This window comes from Petromyzon marinus, chromosome 49, assembly GCF_048934315.1.
Source record: "Petromyzon marinus isolate PM22_M1 ecotype Great Lakes invasive population chromosome 49, UKy_Petmar_22M1.pri1.0, whole genome shotgun sequence".
Taxonomy (NCBI): Eukaryota; Metazoa; Chordata; class Hyperoartia; order Petromyzontiformes; family Petromyzontidae; genus Petromyzon; species Petromyzon marinus.
The window spans coordinates 8,909,003-8,929,989 of NC_133715.1; the positions used below are offsets into that span (position 1 = coordinate 8,909,003).

Sequence of the window (20,987 nt, forward strand, 5' to 3'; positions counted from 1 at the left end):
TCGCCTTGGAGAGAGGCCTTCATCCAGCCGTCGACTGACCCGTGAATGCATCAATTGTTCTCGTCGAACTGGAGGATTTTAACCCACGGTGCTGGCAACACTCGCGATGATTATGGGCTGGGTGCGGACCGCATACCAACAACCAATAGCAGGCAATGGAGGGACGAGGGCGTGTGCTTTCTTTGTGATGACGTTCGCTGGAATCCCACCTCCTCCTCATCAACATCATCACCACCACCACCATCATCATCAACCCCCCTCCTGATGACTCCCGTGCTGCTCCTGGCGCTAACAAAGTTGCCGCTGCTGCTGCTGCCGCTGTGACCACCACCACCAACTTTACTTCCACTTGCACCTCCACTCTCAAACTTTTGACTCTATCCGTCCGTCAGGTCCGTCTTCCGCGGCCGAAAAAAGAAAACAAAAAGCGCACAAGTAAGAAGAGTGTTTGTGTCTGCATCTCATCCTCCATCCCGGCGTCTCATCATCTCCTTCCCGCCTCTCCTGTCGCCCCTCCATCCTCGTATGCCATCGTCTCGCCCACCAATCCTTACACCCCGCGTTCACTTTCGCGCACTTCGCTTTCTCTCGTTTGCCGTCGCTTGCGGTTGTTCAAGAAGTCTCACGGCGGCTTGGCGTTTATCTGCGGAGGAACAACTTTGTAGGGGTGGTGGGTGGCGTGGAAGTTGAGCACGGGTCGCTGTCGACCGCCAGTGGCAAGTTGTTGTCGTCGTCGTGCGCGCGACGACGTCGATCTGAGAATGTGAATATTTATTCCGGTAAAGTCACGGGGATAGAAAATGAAATAATGAAATAAAATTGTAAATAAAAATAATAATAAATTGAAAGTAATAAAAGCAAAAAAAAACCCCCGCGACGTTTCGATCGCGACGCAAGCGGTCTTCATCAGGCGGAGAGAAAAACAAAAATTGTTGAATATTTATTTGCACAGGAGGAATCGGGCGAGCTACAAAGCCTCTTTTTTAACGGGTGTCTAGCCGGGTCTAAGTGGTTGTTGCTGCCACCTAGCCCTCTGTGTCGTGGACGTTAGTGACACTAGGTCGTTTAGAAGACGTCTCCCCCCACCGAGAGGGAGATGGAGCGAACGATGTCACTGGGCTTGTGTACATCCAGCAGTGGATTTCACCGTGGCTAATGATGCCTTTTTGCCCTCCGAGTACAACAAAGTCTCACCTGGTTAAATAAAGCGGAGCTGTTGTTTGCACGTTACAGTGCGACCAAGAGGCGTATGGTGACCAGGATTAGGAGAACGCACGCAGAGTAAAGACATCTTAAAACTGTGTAAAGAAAAGTAAGTGGTCTTGGGGAGGGAGCACGTAACGGCTAGAAGGGGTTGTTGTTCTTCTCCGATAGTCAAGAATATTGACAGCTGTCAGCCAAGGAACCCAGAATCCACCGAGGAGATGGAGCGATACAATCAGTTGGGTGGTTTATTATATCGCAGGATCTGTTTCTCGAGATGGTGCGGCGGCTTGGGGGGGAGGCCTTCACCCAGCAGTGGATTGAGCACGGCTGACGATGACGAGGGCCGTTGTGATATTTTAACAATGTCTAATTGTGCGCTTGAATGTCAAATGCTGAATGCAATGCGGACCAGGTTTCGGGGGACGAGTCGGCTGGATTGCCTTTGCAATGTTACAGTGGCGGTTTCTAAAGTTACGTTCGAAGTTTGTGAATTTACCATATGATGGCCAACAACTTCCAACGGATGGTGCAAGAGTTAAATGCGCAGCCCTGCAATGACTTGCTCACGGCATTTCTGGCCACACTCGAGACGAGCTCCAGAGATTCGCGCTGTGTCTTGCAATCGGCTCTTTAACGTAAACTTTACATCGCAGGCGAAGGAGTTCGGTAAATGTCACACGGTGAAGTCTCGCCAACACATTACGGGGCGACTCAAAAGTTTAATCAAACCTGAGAGTTTTGGGCTCGGGGTGGTGGGGGCAGTGATTCTGAGGCTACAGAGCCAACGTTTTATTTATTTATTACACTTGGTTGCATTTGCAAAGTGCGTGGGCACTTGTGCAAAGTTAGTGTTTACGTCTTTTGTGTCTGTGTATTTGGATATTAAAACAACAAACAAGGTTTGGGTTCAAACTACTTTTGGAGTTGCCGACAGGGACTTTAACCCATCCGTTTGCTTACTCGTTTCCCAACTTCCGGAACGAGATAGTATTCGCTTGTTGTTACGCTTTCTCCAAAAAATCTCACTTTCCCCAGCCTGCCTTCAAGTGTTTTTAAAAGTTGTTCCAAGCGGTGCATCGGCAGTGATGTTGGAAGGCACTCCCGACGAATTGCTGCATACATGAAGGCTGCAATTGCCGCTTGCCTGCTCACAATGCATTGTAAAAAAAACAGTCACTGCTTGTCATTGCAAATTCCACATTTTTTTGCAAAATGTAAATTTTTGCTTATTTTGGAACCCCAATTGACAGTGAAGACGTAACTTTTCAGGCACGTATTATCATTAATCAGCATCAGCAGCAGCAATGCTCAGTCCACTGCTGGATGAAAGTCAGCCTCTCCAAGCCATCGCTGTCTCTCACGATCCTGCGATTTGATGACCCAGCACCTCGCGCCTACGGAAGAACTGACGACGTCTTCGCTCCATATCATCGATGGACGTTTTTCTCGCAAGACGCACCTCCGATTAGCACGGTTGGCTACGTACGGTGCGAAAGAAGTTCAACATACATACAAAACGCAAACAATTATTTGGCTGCCACTCCATTATTAATCTTTACCATTGGTTATGATGTGTCCTGCCCAGCTTATAATTCATACTGCTAAGAAAAGTGTCTATATGGCGGTGTGCATACGTCATTTAAGGTTAGAGCGGTAATTTTTTTGTCATTTCCAGCAAAGCTTAGGTATGGCGAGTGCAATCGAGACTTGTAAACAGGAAGTGTGTGAGTTTCAGTGAAAGACTTTCCAACAGAGACTGCTCTGTCCGACAAACCGAAACTCATGAATCAAATGGGACAAACCCTTAGCCGCTTTCATCACGTATGCCCAGACACACACAAACACGGGCATGCGCGCGTGCGCGCGCACACACACACGTGCTATTTCGGGGCGAGAAGACCACTGCTGTTACTTGGCATCAAGGCCGTAATTATAATATATTTTGGGGGGGACACATCCCCCCCCAATGTTCAAATATGCTCAAAATGTCCCTCCCAATATATTGTGATACAATTTTTTTTAAAATAATAATTTCTATGCTATGTAAATAAAAACAACAATTTGCTAAACCTTGGCCACAATATCTGGACTTGTCTTCATATAACAATGCATAGATTTCTGTTCATATGATTGTGGTTATGGTTGTACTTTATGAATCCCTAATCTCTGCCATTACATACAATGAAACAAGAAATGGTAAAAAAAAAGAAAAAACAGAGCAATGTAATACAATAACACTATTAGACATTATTGTAAAAAATAAATAAAAAGTCCATCCCATGTGTTAGTGAATTTGTAAGGCAGGAAATTAGTTTTCAAATTTAGATTTTTTTTCTGGGGGGACCCCCAGACCCCCTGGAAGATTTGGTCCCCCCCCCAATGTTGACTCCATGGCTACGGCCTTGCTTGGCATCAAAAATTTTCTGGGCCCCTTTGGAAATTGGCACGTTTCACAAATTGTCACAGAGCCGCAAAATATGGCAAAGGAAGTAAAAGTAATGGTTCTTAATATGTTGTCTTTTCTTGACGTTCTATTGCTGAGTCATTTGTTTCAGAATGTACTTTAGAAGTACAGCTGCTGCGTATTGAAATTACTATCATAAATAGCCTGCGGGGGGAAAAAGAGTTACGCTTGGAGTTATGGTGGAATGTTATCGGATGTTTGGTTTAGGGATACAGCGAGCCCATTCTCTAGGCAACTCAGAGGCTGCTCCTTAATTTGTCATACCCATTTCTTTGTAGCTCATCCCTCAGCTGAAATATATTGTTTTGAAATGAAAAAAAAAGTATTTTTGCTTAGCATGGCACATTCGTCCATTGCATGTTGACGATACAGGACATCTTTATAGGTGGTTGTAACAAAACATGTTGAATTGACATTCTGTGAAATAGCTGTGCTACAAATAAACAGATATAACCTGCTGTGTCCATATTCGACGTAAACTTTGCAGTTATTCTTAAATTATGGAGAGGAGCTGTGGGGCAGTGGTTAGCTATGATCCCTGTGAGTACTGTTTCTCATCACGGCTAACATCAGATCAGTCCCAAGTGATATCTCCCTTGGATACTCCATCTGAATGCGCTCACCAGTTGGTGATTCATGGTGATGCATGGTGACACATGGTCAGTCCCCACTGAGTTAGGGACTGAAATTTATTTGAATGATATGCAAATGAGAGCATTTTTCAGCGCTCGTGGATGTAGTGTGGAAGAGAAGGCCAAATAACATCTGGAGGGAATCTCTCTAGCTCCCCCTAGTGGAGGCCTTTCTGCCTCCAGTGGGGTGAGCAGATTGTTGCAGAGCTGTAACTTTACTTTTTAATGCATGTGGTATTATTCAGCAAGAGGCTCTGTAAGATAGCTCTGTTAAGTCTCTTTCAAAGTTGCCAAGAGTTTTCTGAATATTGTTCAACGCTGTGTGCGCATGCTAAAGTCGCTCGGATAGATGGGAGCAGTCCACCTAAATTGAATAATGATAACTAGATTGCCATGTGATGATACAAACTTGCCAAGCTTATCTCATGGGACCTCCTTTGCCAGTGTCAAAATATGAGAATAATGTTTTTGACATGACTTTACCGAAAGAACTAAGAGTAGTATATGCATTGTCTTTGAAACCGATTGGTCCACACCAGAGACAGCTTTCTTTTGAGCCTCGTCTCAAACAGTGTTAGGCCAGATGACGCCAAAAGGCGAACAGCACAAAGACAACGCCACTATCAGGACAATGAGAGATCGGGTGAGCAGCTACATCATGGGACCTCCTTTGCCAGTGTCACCATATAAGAATAGGTTTTCCTATTTTTTCTGGCAACAAAACAGGTGTTAATATGTTAAAACACCAAACTGAAACCTGTTTTGTTGCCAGAAAAAAAATGGGAAACCTCTTCTTATATTGCCATGCTTATGTTTAATCTGTAATCAATAATTATAATTACAAAAAAACATGGCTTTCAAAAGATCCAATTATGTAATAATTTCATGTATCACATTGTGTGTTGTTCGCGATGACATCAATAATTCATTAATATATGAAGCCACAAATTAATTGCATTTTTGACATTCTTTAACAAACACATTACATAACATGCTGATTTTCCAACAGCCAAATCGCGTGCAATGTGCCCAGTCTGGTCAGATTTTGGAAGCGAAGCAGGCTTGAGCCTGGATAGCGCTTGGATGGGTGACTACCATGAACGTAGGACAGTTGCAGTAGGCATCGTGGGCGGTACGGGCCAGTGCAGCACAATCCATCGTTCTGCACTTCCTCTACGCAAACCCGCACTGACTAGCGTGGTGAAATCTGGTCAAAGATCCTCATGGCTTGCGAGGCATTTGGAGATGATGATTATGAGTTGGACGGCTTCCATAGCACCACGCTGTGAAAAGTGCACCTTAAAATGCACTGTAAAAAATTATGGGGAGGCCCTCATCCAGCAGTGGACTTACAAAACGGAACGTCCATGTGCATGCATCACCGAGTGGTCACTAAAATCTGCATCACGACGCACGTGATTTTTCTCGAATAATCCTCTCCGGTATCGACAGGTTCCTGAATTGGTCCTCCATGAACACTTTCGAGAATCTATATTTCTCTACGTTGAAGCCCGAGCTGAGCTAGCAGCTGTCCCCCCTGGGTGCAGTTGCCTCGCCACACCTCCCCTGACCAGTACTCGGCACGTGAATGATGTTGATGGCGGCGGTGGAGACGAGCCAAGGTGCCAGCCCGTAATGTCCAAGAAAATAATAAAACAAGCTTGCACGCTCCGCCTGTCCACACACACACACACCACATTGACCTCTGCGTGCGTGTTGTCTCCCCTGTCAGGGAACAATCGTGGATTTTGGGGGAGGGTGGGGGGAAGTGCCTCTGTCGTGAGCCGGACTGAACGGACAGGGCCGAGGGGAGCGAGAAGCGTCGTCTCTCGCCAGGGAGACATCGGAGCTCGTTGTAAACGCCGCTGCAAGAAGTTGCCATGGCGACTGCCGACCAGATGGATGAGGAGACCGTCGGAGATGAGTTCGGTGACCTCATCCGCTCGCGCTGTGGTAAGGCAAACGTCACGTGCAGCAGCGGCTTCGACATCGGCAGCAGCAGTAGTATCAGCAGCATCAGGAGCAGCAGGAGTGGCAGATGTAACCATCACAAGGCGTAGAATGTGACACTCGTTATCCTTCCTTATCCACGTTGAGTTTGTAAAATGTTTACAGGCGCAAAACATACGGCGACAGGTTAATATATTGGTGAGTTTCTTTGGCCACCAATTTTTATGAGAATGGACACCACTTAAAAACCATTTAACACAACTCCGCTATGTCTCATCACACGATTGAGTCCCATCAGCTTTCAGGCCAACATCCAGCAGAATTAGTTTATATTATTGGTTCTTTAAAGCTTTCGTGACTGCAGGGATTCATATTCTTGGTTCTTTCGGTAATGTCAGGTGATGATGATTGCTTGTGTTGCAGTCGAAACGTCGTGATAATTTTATTGTTTTATATTTTTATTATTGTATTGTTTCCCTTCCACGTGGTGACTTTACCGAAAGAACCAAGAATATGAATACCTGCAGTCACTAAAGCTTTAATTAAAAAAATAGAATAAGTTTAATCGAGAAAACTCTGGAAAGGTTTCAACTTTGTGGGTGTCATCGGCAGAGTTCAGGCTTATTCCGCAATCTTTTTCAATTCCCACTGTTCACTGCCAAAAAAAAACTCATCGCCAGGAGACGATCAGTCGACGTAGAATTGTATCTTTTCTGTAAAGTTATATTTTAAAAGGAAAAGTGATGCTTTTTAGCCTGACGCCCGGGCAACCAAAGAAACCCGTCAAGCTGAGCAACGGGGTCGGCCTGTAGTAGTGCCTTTGTAGACTTAAGAGTGGAGGGGGCAGGCACGAGGCCCTGCTGAGTGCTCTGTGTTTTCTAACCCAGTGGCTGTGATTACATTCCACCCTCAAAGAAGCGAAACGTGCAGCGCTGCAGGTTGGCCCCTACGCCCATGAGGGCGCAGCCGTGGCCAAACAGAGCAGCCAGGCATGATACCGGCTGTGTGTGCGTGGTTCAGCGGATAGCGCACTGCGATACGAACCTGGCGACCCGGGTATTGTTCTCGCTCACGGTGAACAGTGGCGATTATCTGAATCTGTCCTGGGCCTCCCCTAGGTCGACTCGGCCTCAAATGAGTACCCGGTGTGGTGTGCAAACATCGCCACTGGGGAGACAAAGGCGGCCGGGCATGGTGATGACCACTCACCCCCTCGTGTGCCTTGCCAGCCTAAATTGTTAGAGGCTATATGGTGGGGGGGATCTTTGTCTTTGATATGGGGAGCGGCTGTTTGATGGTGAGTGCAACCCACTGTGAACATGCCCTTCAAAGTACAATTCCCCAGCACGGCCTGCCATCGGTGGCGATCATTTGACCTGGGCCTCGGCGTCCCGTACGTTGGCTCGGCTTTATAAATGCGTACCTGGTGTGATGTGTAACATCAGCACCTGGGGGGCTAACCGCACCTCGCCCCCCCCCCCCGCACCTTGCGCTCCTCGCTGGCTTTCGCAAGAGAAGGGTTTTTAATATCTCCTTTGGAGTTTGAAGAGTGATAGCGGTGCTAAGGGGTCGTGGAGGGAGTTACTTTCAGAGCATCTCACAAACGCTGCTTGTGATGTAAATCTATAGCGCATGGAGAAGAACACTGCTGTGCGAATGTCCATTGACACCATGTCGGTCTTTCCTGCTTGAAAGTCTTTGTTGCTGCCCATTGGACAGGATGGGCTTAGAGTTAGCACGTGCCTCCCTATGTGTCCCTGGCTAAACGGCTGGAATTTCAATTCCAGTCACCCATTGCCTTGCAGCATTGTAGAGCTATTTAAAAAAATACACTATGCCCTCACTAGAGATAGTGTGTGATGGTTCATTCATTTGTGAATGTAGGACAGCCTTTGTAAGGTACTGGCCCTTGTCAATTTCACGGCCAAATTCCAAAGTATACAAGGTGATGCATTGTCCGAGCAAATGAAAGTGCTTTATAAATGAATGTCAAGAAATGTACCAGTAAATAATAATGGAGTAATGCGTAATACGCAATAATCGCAGGGTTACTGGATCCACAAATAAATTGATAAATATAAGTAGGACATATAATAACAGCACAAGTTGACCCTATTTTAAAATGGGCCCGTCACTCGCTATTCCTTGAACAAAAAAAACTCTTTTCGTGGTGCAACAGGTGGAAAGAGACATTAATCAGATCAAAGTGTAAAACTGGCTGGAATTCTTGCCAGAATAAAGTCTCCCAAAATGTTTATAAACCATTTGGTAATAATAATACAAATTGAATAGAGGCACACGGATGACAAAATCCCAACGTAGATTCGGATACTTTTGCAGCAATGGGTAAATAATGCAATTATGTAAAAGCTCAGAGAGCCCCACTGCTGAAAGGCAGGGGTCCGCATGACTAATGCTGCTATATTAGTCCGCATGGGCGTGTCTCGCACGATGAGCCTTGTCGGAGCAGCAGAGCACACTTCCACGAGCCGTCTGCTTCACTCAAACCCTTCTATGCGCTCGTGTGTGCGTGTGCGCGTGTGTGTGTGTGTGTGCGTGTGCGCGTGTGTGTGTGCGTGTGTGCGCGTGTGGGGAGCGATAGTGTAGCGGTTAGCGCGCTGTGCTATGAACCTGGCGACCCGGGTTCGATTCCCGCTCACGGCCAACACCAGTGACGATTATCTGAACCGGTCCCGGGCCTCCCCTAGGTCGACTCAGCCTCAAATGAGTACCTGGTGCGGTGTGTAAACATCGCCACTAGGGAGACAAAGGCGGTCGGGCGTGGTGCTGGCCACCCACCCCCTCGTGTACCGTTCCGGCCTTCATAGGTGCTCGCTAACAGCACTTGCCCCTATAGTCTGTTAAGGCTATATGGGGGATCTTTTTTTTGTGCGCATGTGTGCACGTGCGTGCGTGCGTGTGTACGCTGGCATGGTGCACTGCGCCGCGGACCGGGCATCGACTGTTTCTGAGTGCCGGCCACGGCTAACGTCAGTGGCGTAATTAATAAATCCGTCGTGGATCTCCTCCACGGTGAACTCTGCCTTTAAACGAGTAGCAAGTGCAGCACTTTAGTACCTTGCACCAATCAGATGAGTTGGCCATACTTGTGGCTTGACAGATGATACAAATGAACCACAATACTACGCTGATCCCGTCAAGGAGCGTAAACCATCATCACATGAACTCTGGTCATCCTCGTAGCAGCAGCGGCTTTTGGCTGGCCATCGAACAAAGACTGTCACCGCATCGCGCTGCACTTTCAGATGTGCTTCTGCGACCGTCTGGAACACACTTCCTTACGTTATTCGTAAGCCACTGGGAGCTATGCACTTTTCAATCTACATTGAAAGCGAATTTCTTGAACTGCTTTGTGTTTAGTTTGTTGTTCTTCCCCTACACCTCCAATTAGCACGATTGGCTACATACGGTGCGAAAGAAATTCAACATACATGCAGGCATAATGATGCTCTTTTATCCCAGAAAGCCTCATTGAATCGCACTACTTTTTTTTCATCCGAAGGGCCCTGCACTGAGACATTTGACAAATATAAACATCTCCACTGGAGACACGAAGGCAATCGGGCGTTGTGCCGTGGCAAGACCAGTCCTCGTGTGCCGTGCTGGCCTTTTTAATAGGTGCTCACTGACAGCTCTTGCACACCCCCCGCCCACCCCCCAACGGCCTGCCTTAGGCTACGTGGGGCAGTCTTTATCTTAGTCTCTGCCGCACAATTGCGCATGTGCGCATGCGGTGGCAGTAATTTACGGGGAGTCGGCTGCCTTGTCGGAATGGGCTGGGGTTGGCACCTCCACATATAGAACGGAATGAGAGATTCAGCACTCCTGCTGAAGCCTCCAAGGGGTTGAGGGTGGGAGTGTGAGGGTTTAGGGGGAAACGCGGGGGGTGTCTCCTGGAATATCTCCTCCCGCCTGCCACCCCCACTGTCTCCCAGTAGGGATTCGTTACGGATCTGCTATGAGGCCGCTTCCCCGGCCTGTCTATATTACACGCATTAATTTTCTATACTCGACACTCAATTATCCGTTTGTACCTGCACATTTCCCCGTACCACTGCGGCGTACACATCAAGTGGCGTAAGCTTAATTATGTTTTGCGCTTTATATCAGAAATGCTACGTGTTTTTTTAGCAGTGTTTGACACGAAGGGTATACATTGTCATGTTGTGCTAATTAATCAGCCTGTGGTGTTCTTTTGGAGTGGAATTTGTTACCACCAGTGTCTGGACTGGCAGAGTGTTTGTATGTGTCCTGGTTTAGCAAACCAAGATTACATTTTACTTGTCCGTTATTCATACTGGCAGTTGCTTGCTCTCTTTAAATACCACACACACCACTACAGTTGTAAATAAACATTCAGTCAATGCCGCACGCTGGCAGAGAGCTTGCATGGTAACAGGATATCTAATATAATCTTCAAGATCAGATTTGGCATAGAATGGTTATGAACTGGCTAGTGAATATATCACGCTTCTAATTTAACATCACACATGACTTCACCGCACGTCAAACTCCAGTGATGTTACAATTCATGACCACGGATGTGTGTGGGCTGATTCATAATTTCACTGATGTGCATTTGACCAGTGTGTTGCTCGGGCAGGATGCCAGTGACAACAGTATTTTATGTGTGGCCACAATTTCTGACCCCATGAGCTGCATACCAATATATTCATACCACAAAACTCTGAAGCGGGTCACATGGGGAGGCCACGTGAGGTGGCGATGCGGCTGGTTCACTCATGCTGATTGACTGTGGAGTTTTGAAATTATAAATCTGTGGGAGTGCCCCAGGGGTAGTACTCTTGTCTGGTTATCATTGCCAGGGTAGAGTGCCCCAGGCCGCTTCTCGCTTCCGCGGATTTTTCCCTGTTTCAAATCAAGTTTTTAAAAAAATAAAAAAAATCAGCTGGTCTCTATTAAGCGGCACTTGAACTGTCTGGGAGCAGAGTGCAGCTGGCAAGCTGCGGTTTTATCCGTCCCTGCTCCACAGTATTTAACAGTCGGTGCACTCGCCGCCAGACCAGTTGACACGGGTTCAGCAGGCTGAATGGCGCGGTGTGCCCCCGTAATGTCACGTGTGCTGTGCAGTGGATGTGTTTCACGCGTCTCGCCGTGCCGTTCGCGCGAGCGGGGTGTTGGTGAAAGTCCAACAAAAGGTTCTTAAAAAATTACCCGTAAAAAAAAAACGGGATTGCGTGGAAAATCATTAGCGCTGACGTGTTCATTCTCATGCGGTAACTTAGCAGGTGCCCGGTGCTAACGAGCAATCACTGCCAATGGTGCTTCAAACTGTGCTCGTAAATAAATACATGCGCAGTGGTTTTTCCTTCGCGAATAGCATGCGCGAATGAATTTCAAATGTTCCTTATCATTTTTCTAAGCCGAGCGATGGAATGCATGCGAGAGGACATCCACCACGGAGGAGTTGGGAGTGATGAAAGCCGTTTTGTCATGCAGGTGCGAGGAGGTGGTGGTGGACTGTTAATTCACGGGATCGTGAGAGCTGCAGGCGGTTTTGAGGGGGGGGGAGGCTTTCATCCAGCAGTGGATTGACCACAGCTGGTGATGTACGTACTATGTTGAACTTCTTTCGCACCGTACGTAGCCAAACCGTGCTAATCGGAGGTGCGGGGATGGACAACAAACCAAACAGAAGAGCCAGTTCTCGAGAAATGATAATACTGTTGATGGTGATGATTGAGTAAGCACAGAAATGTATCTGCAGGCCTCTTCTGCACTGTCGGATGAAACGGAAGCATTTTGGGGGGTGGGAGGTCAGGGGAGGTGTACCATGAAAGTCTTTTTGGCAAAGGGTTTCTATTGATCTACACGCGAGGGGAATTAAGACAGAATCCCTCCTCAGCTCGGCAACGCTACTCTGCCGACAGTTTTGATTTCCCAGCCTGCACGCTGTGCTTCATGAGGATCAATGCTGCAATAAACCAATTATTAGACCGACATGGGCCTGTGCCAAGATGGCACACTTTGTTTTGGCGGTGCTCGGCACCATGTAGATGTAAAGCGATCGTAATCTGCGGGGCTGGAATCCAGCACGGGCTCAAAATATGTTTTCTCAGGCAAACACGTGGTGCCCTCTTTGCCAGACACACACACACAAATGACCGTTACCCCGTTGATAAAAAGAAATGATAACATGAGTGATCTATTCACCCATATCACACAAAAAAAAGATAATATTGTGTACCGTAGGACCTTTGTGCTTTAAAAGTAATCTATAGTTTTTTGTTTTTTAACAAGGACAATAAAGCACAAATATTAAATTCTCCGGATTCCAAGATGCAGTCCCCCCCCTAGTATAACTTTCTTAACTTTTCATCATGGAAAGTTGACCTTACTTTCTATAGCTTCTTACAATCCGGAGACTACGCTGTACATCATGCTGCATATGTCCATGTAGCATACATATAAAAATACAATATCTGTATGTTTGGTTCATTGGCCGAAGACAAAATACTGAGGTGCTGTTGTTGGTGCTCGTAACAATGCCACACAGTGGGTTACAGCATCTACAAATGTGGAAGTTACACCCAGGAAATATTTAAATAAACCTGCCTCTTGCCTTGGCTCTAAAAAAAAACCCACCACCAGCGCACTCTTGAAAAATTTGGTTGCAGGGTGACTGCCCTTATGTTTTTGTCTATTTTTTTTGCGAGCTATGAGCCATTAAAAATCTAAAAAAAAGTGAACAGAAGCATGTAGGCATTTGCTAACATTAGCGGAGAGCTCACACACACACACACACAAACATGCGGTGTGCTCTGGTGCTGTGGTTGGGACAGAGCCCCGGGCCTAGTTTGGTAAGGCCGAGGGATGGCCAGGGATGGCTCGGGTGTGGAATCTGATCTGCCAGAACGACAGCTGTCTGTGGGCCCCTCCCAGCCTTTCCTCACTCCTTCCTCTGAGTACGTGTGGCACGAATGCCGCTTGAATGGGGTCTGGCAGCACGTTGCATTTTTTGGGTTGTGCTCCCCGTGCGCCGTGAGACGTCGCACGATGTCTGACGTTTTCGCTCCGCGGGCTTGGGAGATTATTGCGTGAAAATTACTGCCTTTCAAAAAAAGCAACCTGCCAAAATTAGTACACACTTTTTGTACAATAAAAAATATTGTTTTCATAGGCTCTCTTGCATTTATACTATTTGGTTCTTTTGGTAAAGTCACGTAGATATAAAATAAATTAAATCACGACATTTCGATTGCAACACAAGCAATCATCAGGCGGGAAAACCACAGCAATAATTTTTTTTGGCTGAATTTGATTATGATTTTTGCTGCATTTGATTATTAGAATGGCTATGTATGTATGTGTTGAACTTATTTCGCGCCGTACGCAGCCAACCGTGCTAATTGGAGGTGCGGGGGAAGGATAACAAACTAAACAAAAAGATTGCTGCCCCCTCCTCCCAAGTTGAAAGCACAGTTGGAGGAGCGGCGGAGCAGTTGGGAGCACACTGTTCTGTGAACTCGGTGACCTGAGTTTGACTCCAGGCTATACCACCAGCGACGAGTGGTATCTGAACCAGTGCTGGCCCCTACCTTCACCAGCCCTCACTGACCAGTTTAGTGAAATAAGGTCAGACAGTCTCCCTGACTTGCACGGCATGGGGGTGGCATTCATCCAGCATTCGATTCGCAGAGGGCTGTACATTAATTAATCATAACACATGATTGCATATGATATGTATGGGAGAGTGTATTATACCTCTGTAATTCGTGTTCACCGTACCAAACACTTATATTATCCTTGTATTGCAGGGCAGTGTTATAGGTGAAGGTATTGGGTTTTTGTTTGTGCGTGTGTAGTGACTGACTTGGAGACGTAAGTACTTGGAGGCATTTCTTTAATTAACACCGAGCACACTTTGTACAATACACACCCTACACTGTTACACACTCCTCTGTCTCTCGCTTATACGCAACTCTGGTTGCTCGCCCACTAGCCATCTGGCACTGACGGCGCTGAACTAAGACAGCCAACTACCATCTAGCAGCGCAATGTCTCAAGTGACAACGACAGCGATGAAGGCGGTGAGACGACAGCGATGATGGTGACGATCTTCAGCAGCAACGTCGAGGATCCCACTCCAAACGACAGCCCTGAGGTCCCCTCCCGGGGCCTCTCTTATATTGGGGGGCGTGGCCTGGCTTCACCCCCGGTCACGCCCCCTTCTGGAACGCCCCTTCCGTAACCTTTCCCCTAGATCCCTATCTTGTCTATGCCGTGACCTGCTGTCAGTCAGGGCTGCTGCAAGCTGCAGATCTCCTTCCCTGCCAGCAGCCAGCGCTATGCTGCTACGTGACCGATTCTATGTCACTACACGTGGACGTCACTGCAAGTGCTGTCCCTAGGGTATGCCGAATTGGGGCGACCACCCCGGGCCCCGTGATTTGGCGGGCCCCATGCTTTGGGGGGCCCCATGCTTCGACTTCACCGTGTTGGGTGTAATACTTCCCGTTTAGTTTGAAGTTTTCAGGGGCGGGGAAGGGCGGCCCACACGGTGTGATTTGCCCCGGGCCCCACACCCCGCCCTGTGGGCGGCCCTGCTCACTGCTAATGCAATCCCACGCATCGTTTTGTTTGAATCACAAGTACGTCGTTTCGGTTCTTCATTTGCTGCATTTACGAATCTGAATTCCTTTAAAAAAATAGTTTTATCATCATCGACATCCCGATAATTGTTAGAGCTCTTGGCTCGCGATGAAGAGGAAGTTGTGAATTCAATTCTCGGTTGGGGTAGGGTTGACTCAGCCACTGACACCATCAGGGGGTTGACACAATGAGCACCTCTGTTGGAAAGCAGGTGGTTGTTCTCTGGAGAGTCAACACCTGCCATATGAATGTGGAATTTCCACCTCTGACTGAGAGCTCTGAATTTCAGTTGAACACTGCAGCATGCTGTTGAGAGCAGAAATACACAGAAATTTTGTTCCGACGCTTCTACATTGGTTACTTTTGTTTATTTTATATTAAACATTACGAGTGATAATCATCTTCACTGGCAAACAAGCTGTTATTAGTCTTTCAGGTTTGTGAGACGTGTAAACATATGAGCACGCTTTGCTTAATTTACCACACAGTTTATTTTCTCGATTAATACGGGGCAATGTTTGGTGTTCATTGATCCAATGTTAACCTGAAGCCTTTATCATCCCAGTTCCTTTTTTATTACCACAGTGCTGTTTCTATTAAAGTTTCCAATATAGAATATATGCGTTACATCAGTGGGCACTTACCTGGTTATAAATAGAGCACTTAATTCAAAATTAGGTATCGATTTCATTATAAGTATTGCTTTTAAACGTGGTATGTTGATATCTCTTATACTGTATGTGTACGCTCCCGTTTTTTTAGTCTCGTTTCATATTGACTTGACTTTGCAACGCAGAATGTAGGGGGCACACATAGTAGAGCCATAAAGTACCATTATATAGCCGAAGCTCACGAGGGAATGAGGGACACAGGCCAGTAAATAATAAAGAAAATTGATCACGGTAAAACCCAAGATCTTTCCTGCTGAGCTGGGTGATGCCTGTGTGTGCACTGCCATTTATCCTCCACTGTCATTCGCTTTATTAACCCGTGATCTCCTCTGATAACTACTGGAGTGGTTAACTCGAAGAGACGACGTCTTGATAATTTATTTCACTCGGATACGGTGACGCAAGCCCGTGTCTCAGTCCGTCATCGCGACTCTCCCTCGGCTCCTTGCATCAAAAGCCGCGATTGTAATCAACCGCCCGTGATAATTCTTCTGTTGATCGCGATGTTGTACCAAGGTTATTCAAAGCAAATGTCCTCTGGAAAAAAAATCAAAGCCAATTCACAAGACCTGAAATCTACACCGTGACCTACACTGTTCCTCTGTTTTCCATCTTGTTTACTGGCCTTCAAACTTAATCTCTGAATACACGTTTATGTTAAGTGCCAAGTTCTGCTTGATATGAAGTGACAGGTCCCATGAATTGATGATGCAAAGTTGTTCTGCTTTGCCTTTTACGATTCCACGCGTGCCATAGCGAGCGGTAAAGGTGCAGGCCGGTAATTGCTCGTCAATGCCACTGCTGGTGTAAGCGCTTCTGTTAGATGAAGAGGTCGGAGTACCCACGTCTCACCCCACCACACACAACCTGCCGATTGACTAATTCTCAGTGCGCCCTTTCAATTGTACTGGTGGCTACTACTACCGCTTGCATTGCATGCCTGTTGTACACTCAAATAAACGTATGTCCTCAAGGTAGCTCCATTTCTGCCGGTGTTTTATAATGCTCACCCATTTGACGAAAATTATTTTGCATACTTTAGGAAGCGATGAAAACCGTGCCAATGAACCGCTGTTTGGCTCCATTGAATAACCCGATGGCTTCTAAAGAATGCCCTTGTTCTGGCTTGAGTGCTAGTGGTCATCGGCCACCGATAAGACAGAAATGCAGGAGCCACCACCCTCTGTGCATCGAAGCAAAGTGGAGGGTGAACGTCTTCGCCCCTGCAGTAAAATCACCTCCATTATATTGACGGAGGAACACTCACCGCGCGGATACTGAATTAAAATGACATCGTTAAGATCATTGAACTGAGTGGATTTTTTGTTCCCCCCCCCCCACCGAGGTTAAACGATGTGCTCTTTCCTGCTTCTGCTCTGACGCCTCTGTGTTGGAGACGAGTCAACTTCTCCTGAATACTTTGCCGTTTAAAATGTTTTCGGCCCTCGTGCAATCCTCGCCACCGGCGTTTACGATGCAGGATTTTTTTTTTGGGTTGCGCGCTCGTAAATTTCCAGACGGATGCTTCTTTACAGAGTGTGTGCAGAGCCTGCAGGCGATGCCAGAATTTATGTCGAGGACCTACCGCGGCAAACGCACCCGTCGATCAGGTGCTCTGGCGGCTGCACTCCTGTCGCTTGGGTGCGCCGCAAAGGGATTTCCGTGGACGCTGCACAGACTATAAGGGACATTTTTGCGCCATGGTCAAGTGTGACCTCCCTTTTCCAATATGAACGTAGCACGGTGCACGGGAATTTTGTTTCCGGTTGTAATTTTTCCCTAATTTTATTTCGACTGCATTATTGGCGTCGTACCAGAGGGCAAAGTATCCGTTCGATTGTCGCAGCGTCAGCAACGGGCCGCAGAAGCGGGTATCGCCGAGGTACCTCTAATATCGCTTCGCGTGACCTCTCGTCAAAGGGTAGCACTATTTCAGACACTCTGGATATGGAGCGATTTTCATCGCATGGCGGTCAAAGCAGTACTTAAAGTCTCAGAGCTGGAATTTAGCCACAATTTAAGTGCAGAACCATAGTTGTTTTATGGGTTTATTTATATGCAGTGATTGGTGACAGGGCTCAGACAATCAACCCATTGCACTTAACAAACGAGTTTAATCACAGGCGACTGAAATCTGGATTGGAACCCAGGAATTAATCAGTGCCAGATCAGCACTCTTGACCTCTGACCCACCCGGCCAACCTCTGTCCCCAAGCACTTTTAAACGGCCTCAACAAAAAAAAAAGGATGCGGAAGCGCTCCACCGTTGAGTTATTTTCTTTGTTGATTTGGTGGTGTGACAGTTCTGCTGTCATGTACTTCGCTTCCGAGGCCAAAATGTCATCGTCCCAGCTTGCCGTCCACGCGGCCACTGCGTGACTCAGTGGCAGAGCTAGCGGCTCGCAATCGGAAGGTGGCCCAGTTAACATCCTCGTTTGCCGTTGACTCGGCCCAATCGACCCATCGATAAAACAAATATCGCTTTCTGGGGAATCCAACAGTGGCGGTTTTTTTGCATTGGAATGAGGAATTTCCAGCACTGGCTGCAAAGCATAAGATGAGCATACTTGCACCTCCAGTTAGCACGGTTGGCTAGATACGGTGCGAAAAGAAGTTCAGCATACACGCACGAGCAGGAAATCCCGTTGGGGCCTGCCATCCTGGGACACCGGATAAACAAGTGTGCCAGGTGCACTATCACAAGTGTGCTTGATGGCAAGGTACTGTTCTTGTAAAAGGATCCCATGGCACTCTTCATGAAGGATATAAGCCGTCACGTGCCAGGGTTCTGCACATATTAGCCACGGATGTTTGCCCCGGGGGGGGGGGTCCCCCAAGTCCTCCACTATTGTGACACGAGGGTGCTCTATTCAGGACAATAAAGGCAATTTACAGATGAGCTTCAGACAAAAAAAGGAAGCTGCAGAGTTGGGCTCGAAAATAAACACGAGCGAAGCAACAGTAAATGTACCGCAAAGTATATTTTTGAAAACGTCGTAAAATGTACGTGCGATGGGCGCATCTGGAAACACAGGAGAATAATTTATACCGAGGGCAATTATTGAAGGCTGATTGGGGATTAAAAGAATAAAATAAAGAGGCGGGGAAACAGAAGGTGATGAAAAGCATCACCCCAGTATGCCGCCAGAGGGAATATTTTTAAACTGGTGCACATAACCCACCGACGAAATAAGGAGAAATGTACCCGCTCACAACATTGAAGAAGTGCCAACAAGACGCACGAGAGAGAGAGAGAGACGTACGCTTGGATCTACACCGAGAGACGGAAAGCAGAACCGAGTTCATTGGGGAACAAATGCAATCTCGAGACACAGTATTGACGTTTCAAGGAAAGTAAATATACTTGTGCAGGACACCGCCAGCAGGGAGGATTACCGATCGACAAAACAGGTGGCAGCATCAGGGGCAGCGAAAAGACGACCCCACTGCCGCGGAGATGGAGTTCAATTAATGTGCAGGAGCGAGACGGATTGTGGCATCGCAGGGCCGTGTTAGGGGATGGTGACGGCGTGGGGAGACCGTAATCCAGCAGTTGATAGACAATGGCCCTTGATGATGCTGATATAAATAGAACACGTGTGGTATCCACAGTACTTCAGAGCAATGAGGCAACGTTTCGCAAGGTCTCAAATTGCAAAAAGTATATATGCACAGTATGTTGAAAATGCATTAGAATGAATAGTGTGGTCGTGAAGCTGTCTTGTATCATGAATAACTGGTCTTGTTTAAGGGTGGACTGGAGATGGAGGCGATTGAGGCAGATGGTGGATGTGCACAGTTGGGCGGGCAGCACAGCTGATAAAACAAAAGTTGAGAACGGAGGCTTCTCACCGAATAGCCACCAGCCGTAACCAAATTTAACCGTGCCCGAGTCTAACAAGAAAACAGGTAAAACTCGAAAATTAACGGTTTGCATGCCATTCTCTCAAAACGGATAACATTACACTTAATGTTCCAAAATGTTACGTGAAGCAAAATAGCATGCGGTTCTTTTAATCATGCGAGCTTATATTTTTTTGGCATGACGCGTACAGTCGGAGATGCTGTGCCCAGACCGGATGTCGCACTTGTTGGCAATAACCTGGGATGACGGCACCACTAGAGTTGTATTGACAGGGCGACACGTGTGCGGACCGACACAATGTGTGTCGCGTGTTGGGTTTTAGCCGGGTATTGCTGTATTCTGGTTTTCACCCAACGCACGGCAAAATGCACATCCCCGACACAACTGTTGAAACATCCCAATGCAAGAACTTTCTGGTAAAAAAAAAAGTCAGAATCGTGCAATAACCTTGTTTCGTACGTATCGTATCATCCACTTGTATCAGGCACACACACAAACTGGTAACCCTTGAATTATTCAACACCTCTGCCAGTAGGACCAAACGTGTACCGTATTATGTCCAAACACCGTTTTGATGTGGAGCATAATTCAGACATCCCTAGCAAGTGTTCAAAATAGCCGCATCCTGCTATTTGGGTCACATAATGAGTCTATTAATAAACCACGGCATTTTATGTGAATGCATAACGATGCGGTGGAGTTTGCCAGCACGCTGAGACCCACGGCGGGCGGGCGGGCGGGCGGGCGGGCGGGCGAGTGAGTGAGGTCCTTGGTGGGAGACCGCAGGGGATGGGCACTTGTAAGGAAATTCTTTCACGGCGAGGAGAAATAATAAGCCACAGGAAAACGACGGCAAGAAATACGAAAGGGGCATTCATAAGTTAAAATCTGAAATGTTGAGGCCAACACTCTACAACAAAGGCCGGGCATTGAACAGCTTCCAAAACTAAGTCCTCACATCTTTAAAAGGTTAACATGAATTGCTATTAGGTCCTAGCGAGAGACTTATGGCTCTTCTTTTGTTTAGTTGTTTAGCGAGTCCGGAGCAAGCCTTGCCCCACGGACTCGCTGAGCGTGCGCGAAAGCCAATTCATGAATTCCGCTCGTGAGCTCGCGTGACGTGACCCCCCCCCCCCCCTAATTAAATTTAGCCATTGCGTTCGGACAATGGTGTCCGTCTGAGAGGAAGCAGCCTCATTTTATTTGTAATTGCTCGAGCGTGGCGCTGAGCACCTGCCTGCAGTGTGCGTCTAATTAACGACGCAAGATGGTGCTGTGAAACGTCGCGGTTCAGAGACGCACCGCTACGAGGCCTTTGAAACGTCGCCAAACGAATCGCGCGGCAAGGTAGCCTTCCCCCCCGCCACCCCCGCTCGTGCGCAAAAACATAACGTTTATTTGCTTATTAAATGATGGCATTGAAAGGGCAAGTAATGCATTAATGTGCATTCTTGTTTTTGTTGTAGGAGCACTGTACCGTCGCACGCGCGACTTCGAGCGTACCGTAGTGGTCGCAAAAAAACAAAATTGAACGAAGATTGAAAAGTGCACAGAGGCTGGTGGAG

At 47.2% G+C, this 20,987-nt stretch overlaps 1 protein-coding gene across 5 annotated transcripts in view; it reads left to right on the forward strand.

Moving 5' to 3' along the window:
• Positions 1–266: 266 nt before the first annotated feature.
• Positions 267–20,987, forward strand: part of LOC116953045 (dystrophin) — a 662,108-nt gene continuing 641,387 nt past the window's right edge. For 3 of the 5 annotated variants that reach the window (XM_032972886.2, XM_032972890.2, XM_032972889.2), the window contains exons 1-2: positions 268–435; positions 6,035–6,255. In XM_032972886.2, the coding sequence (XP_032828777.1) occupies positions 6,183–6,255 (73 nt within the window). In that variant the 5' untranslated portion in view covers positions 268–435; positions 6,035–6,182. Of the gene's footprint in view, positions 436–6,034; positions 6,256–20,987 lie in introns of all 5 variants that reach the window. The other 2 variants (XM_032972888.2, XM_032972885.2) reach the window with 1 other exon arrangement.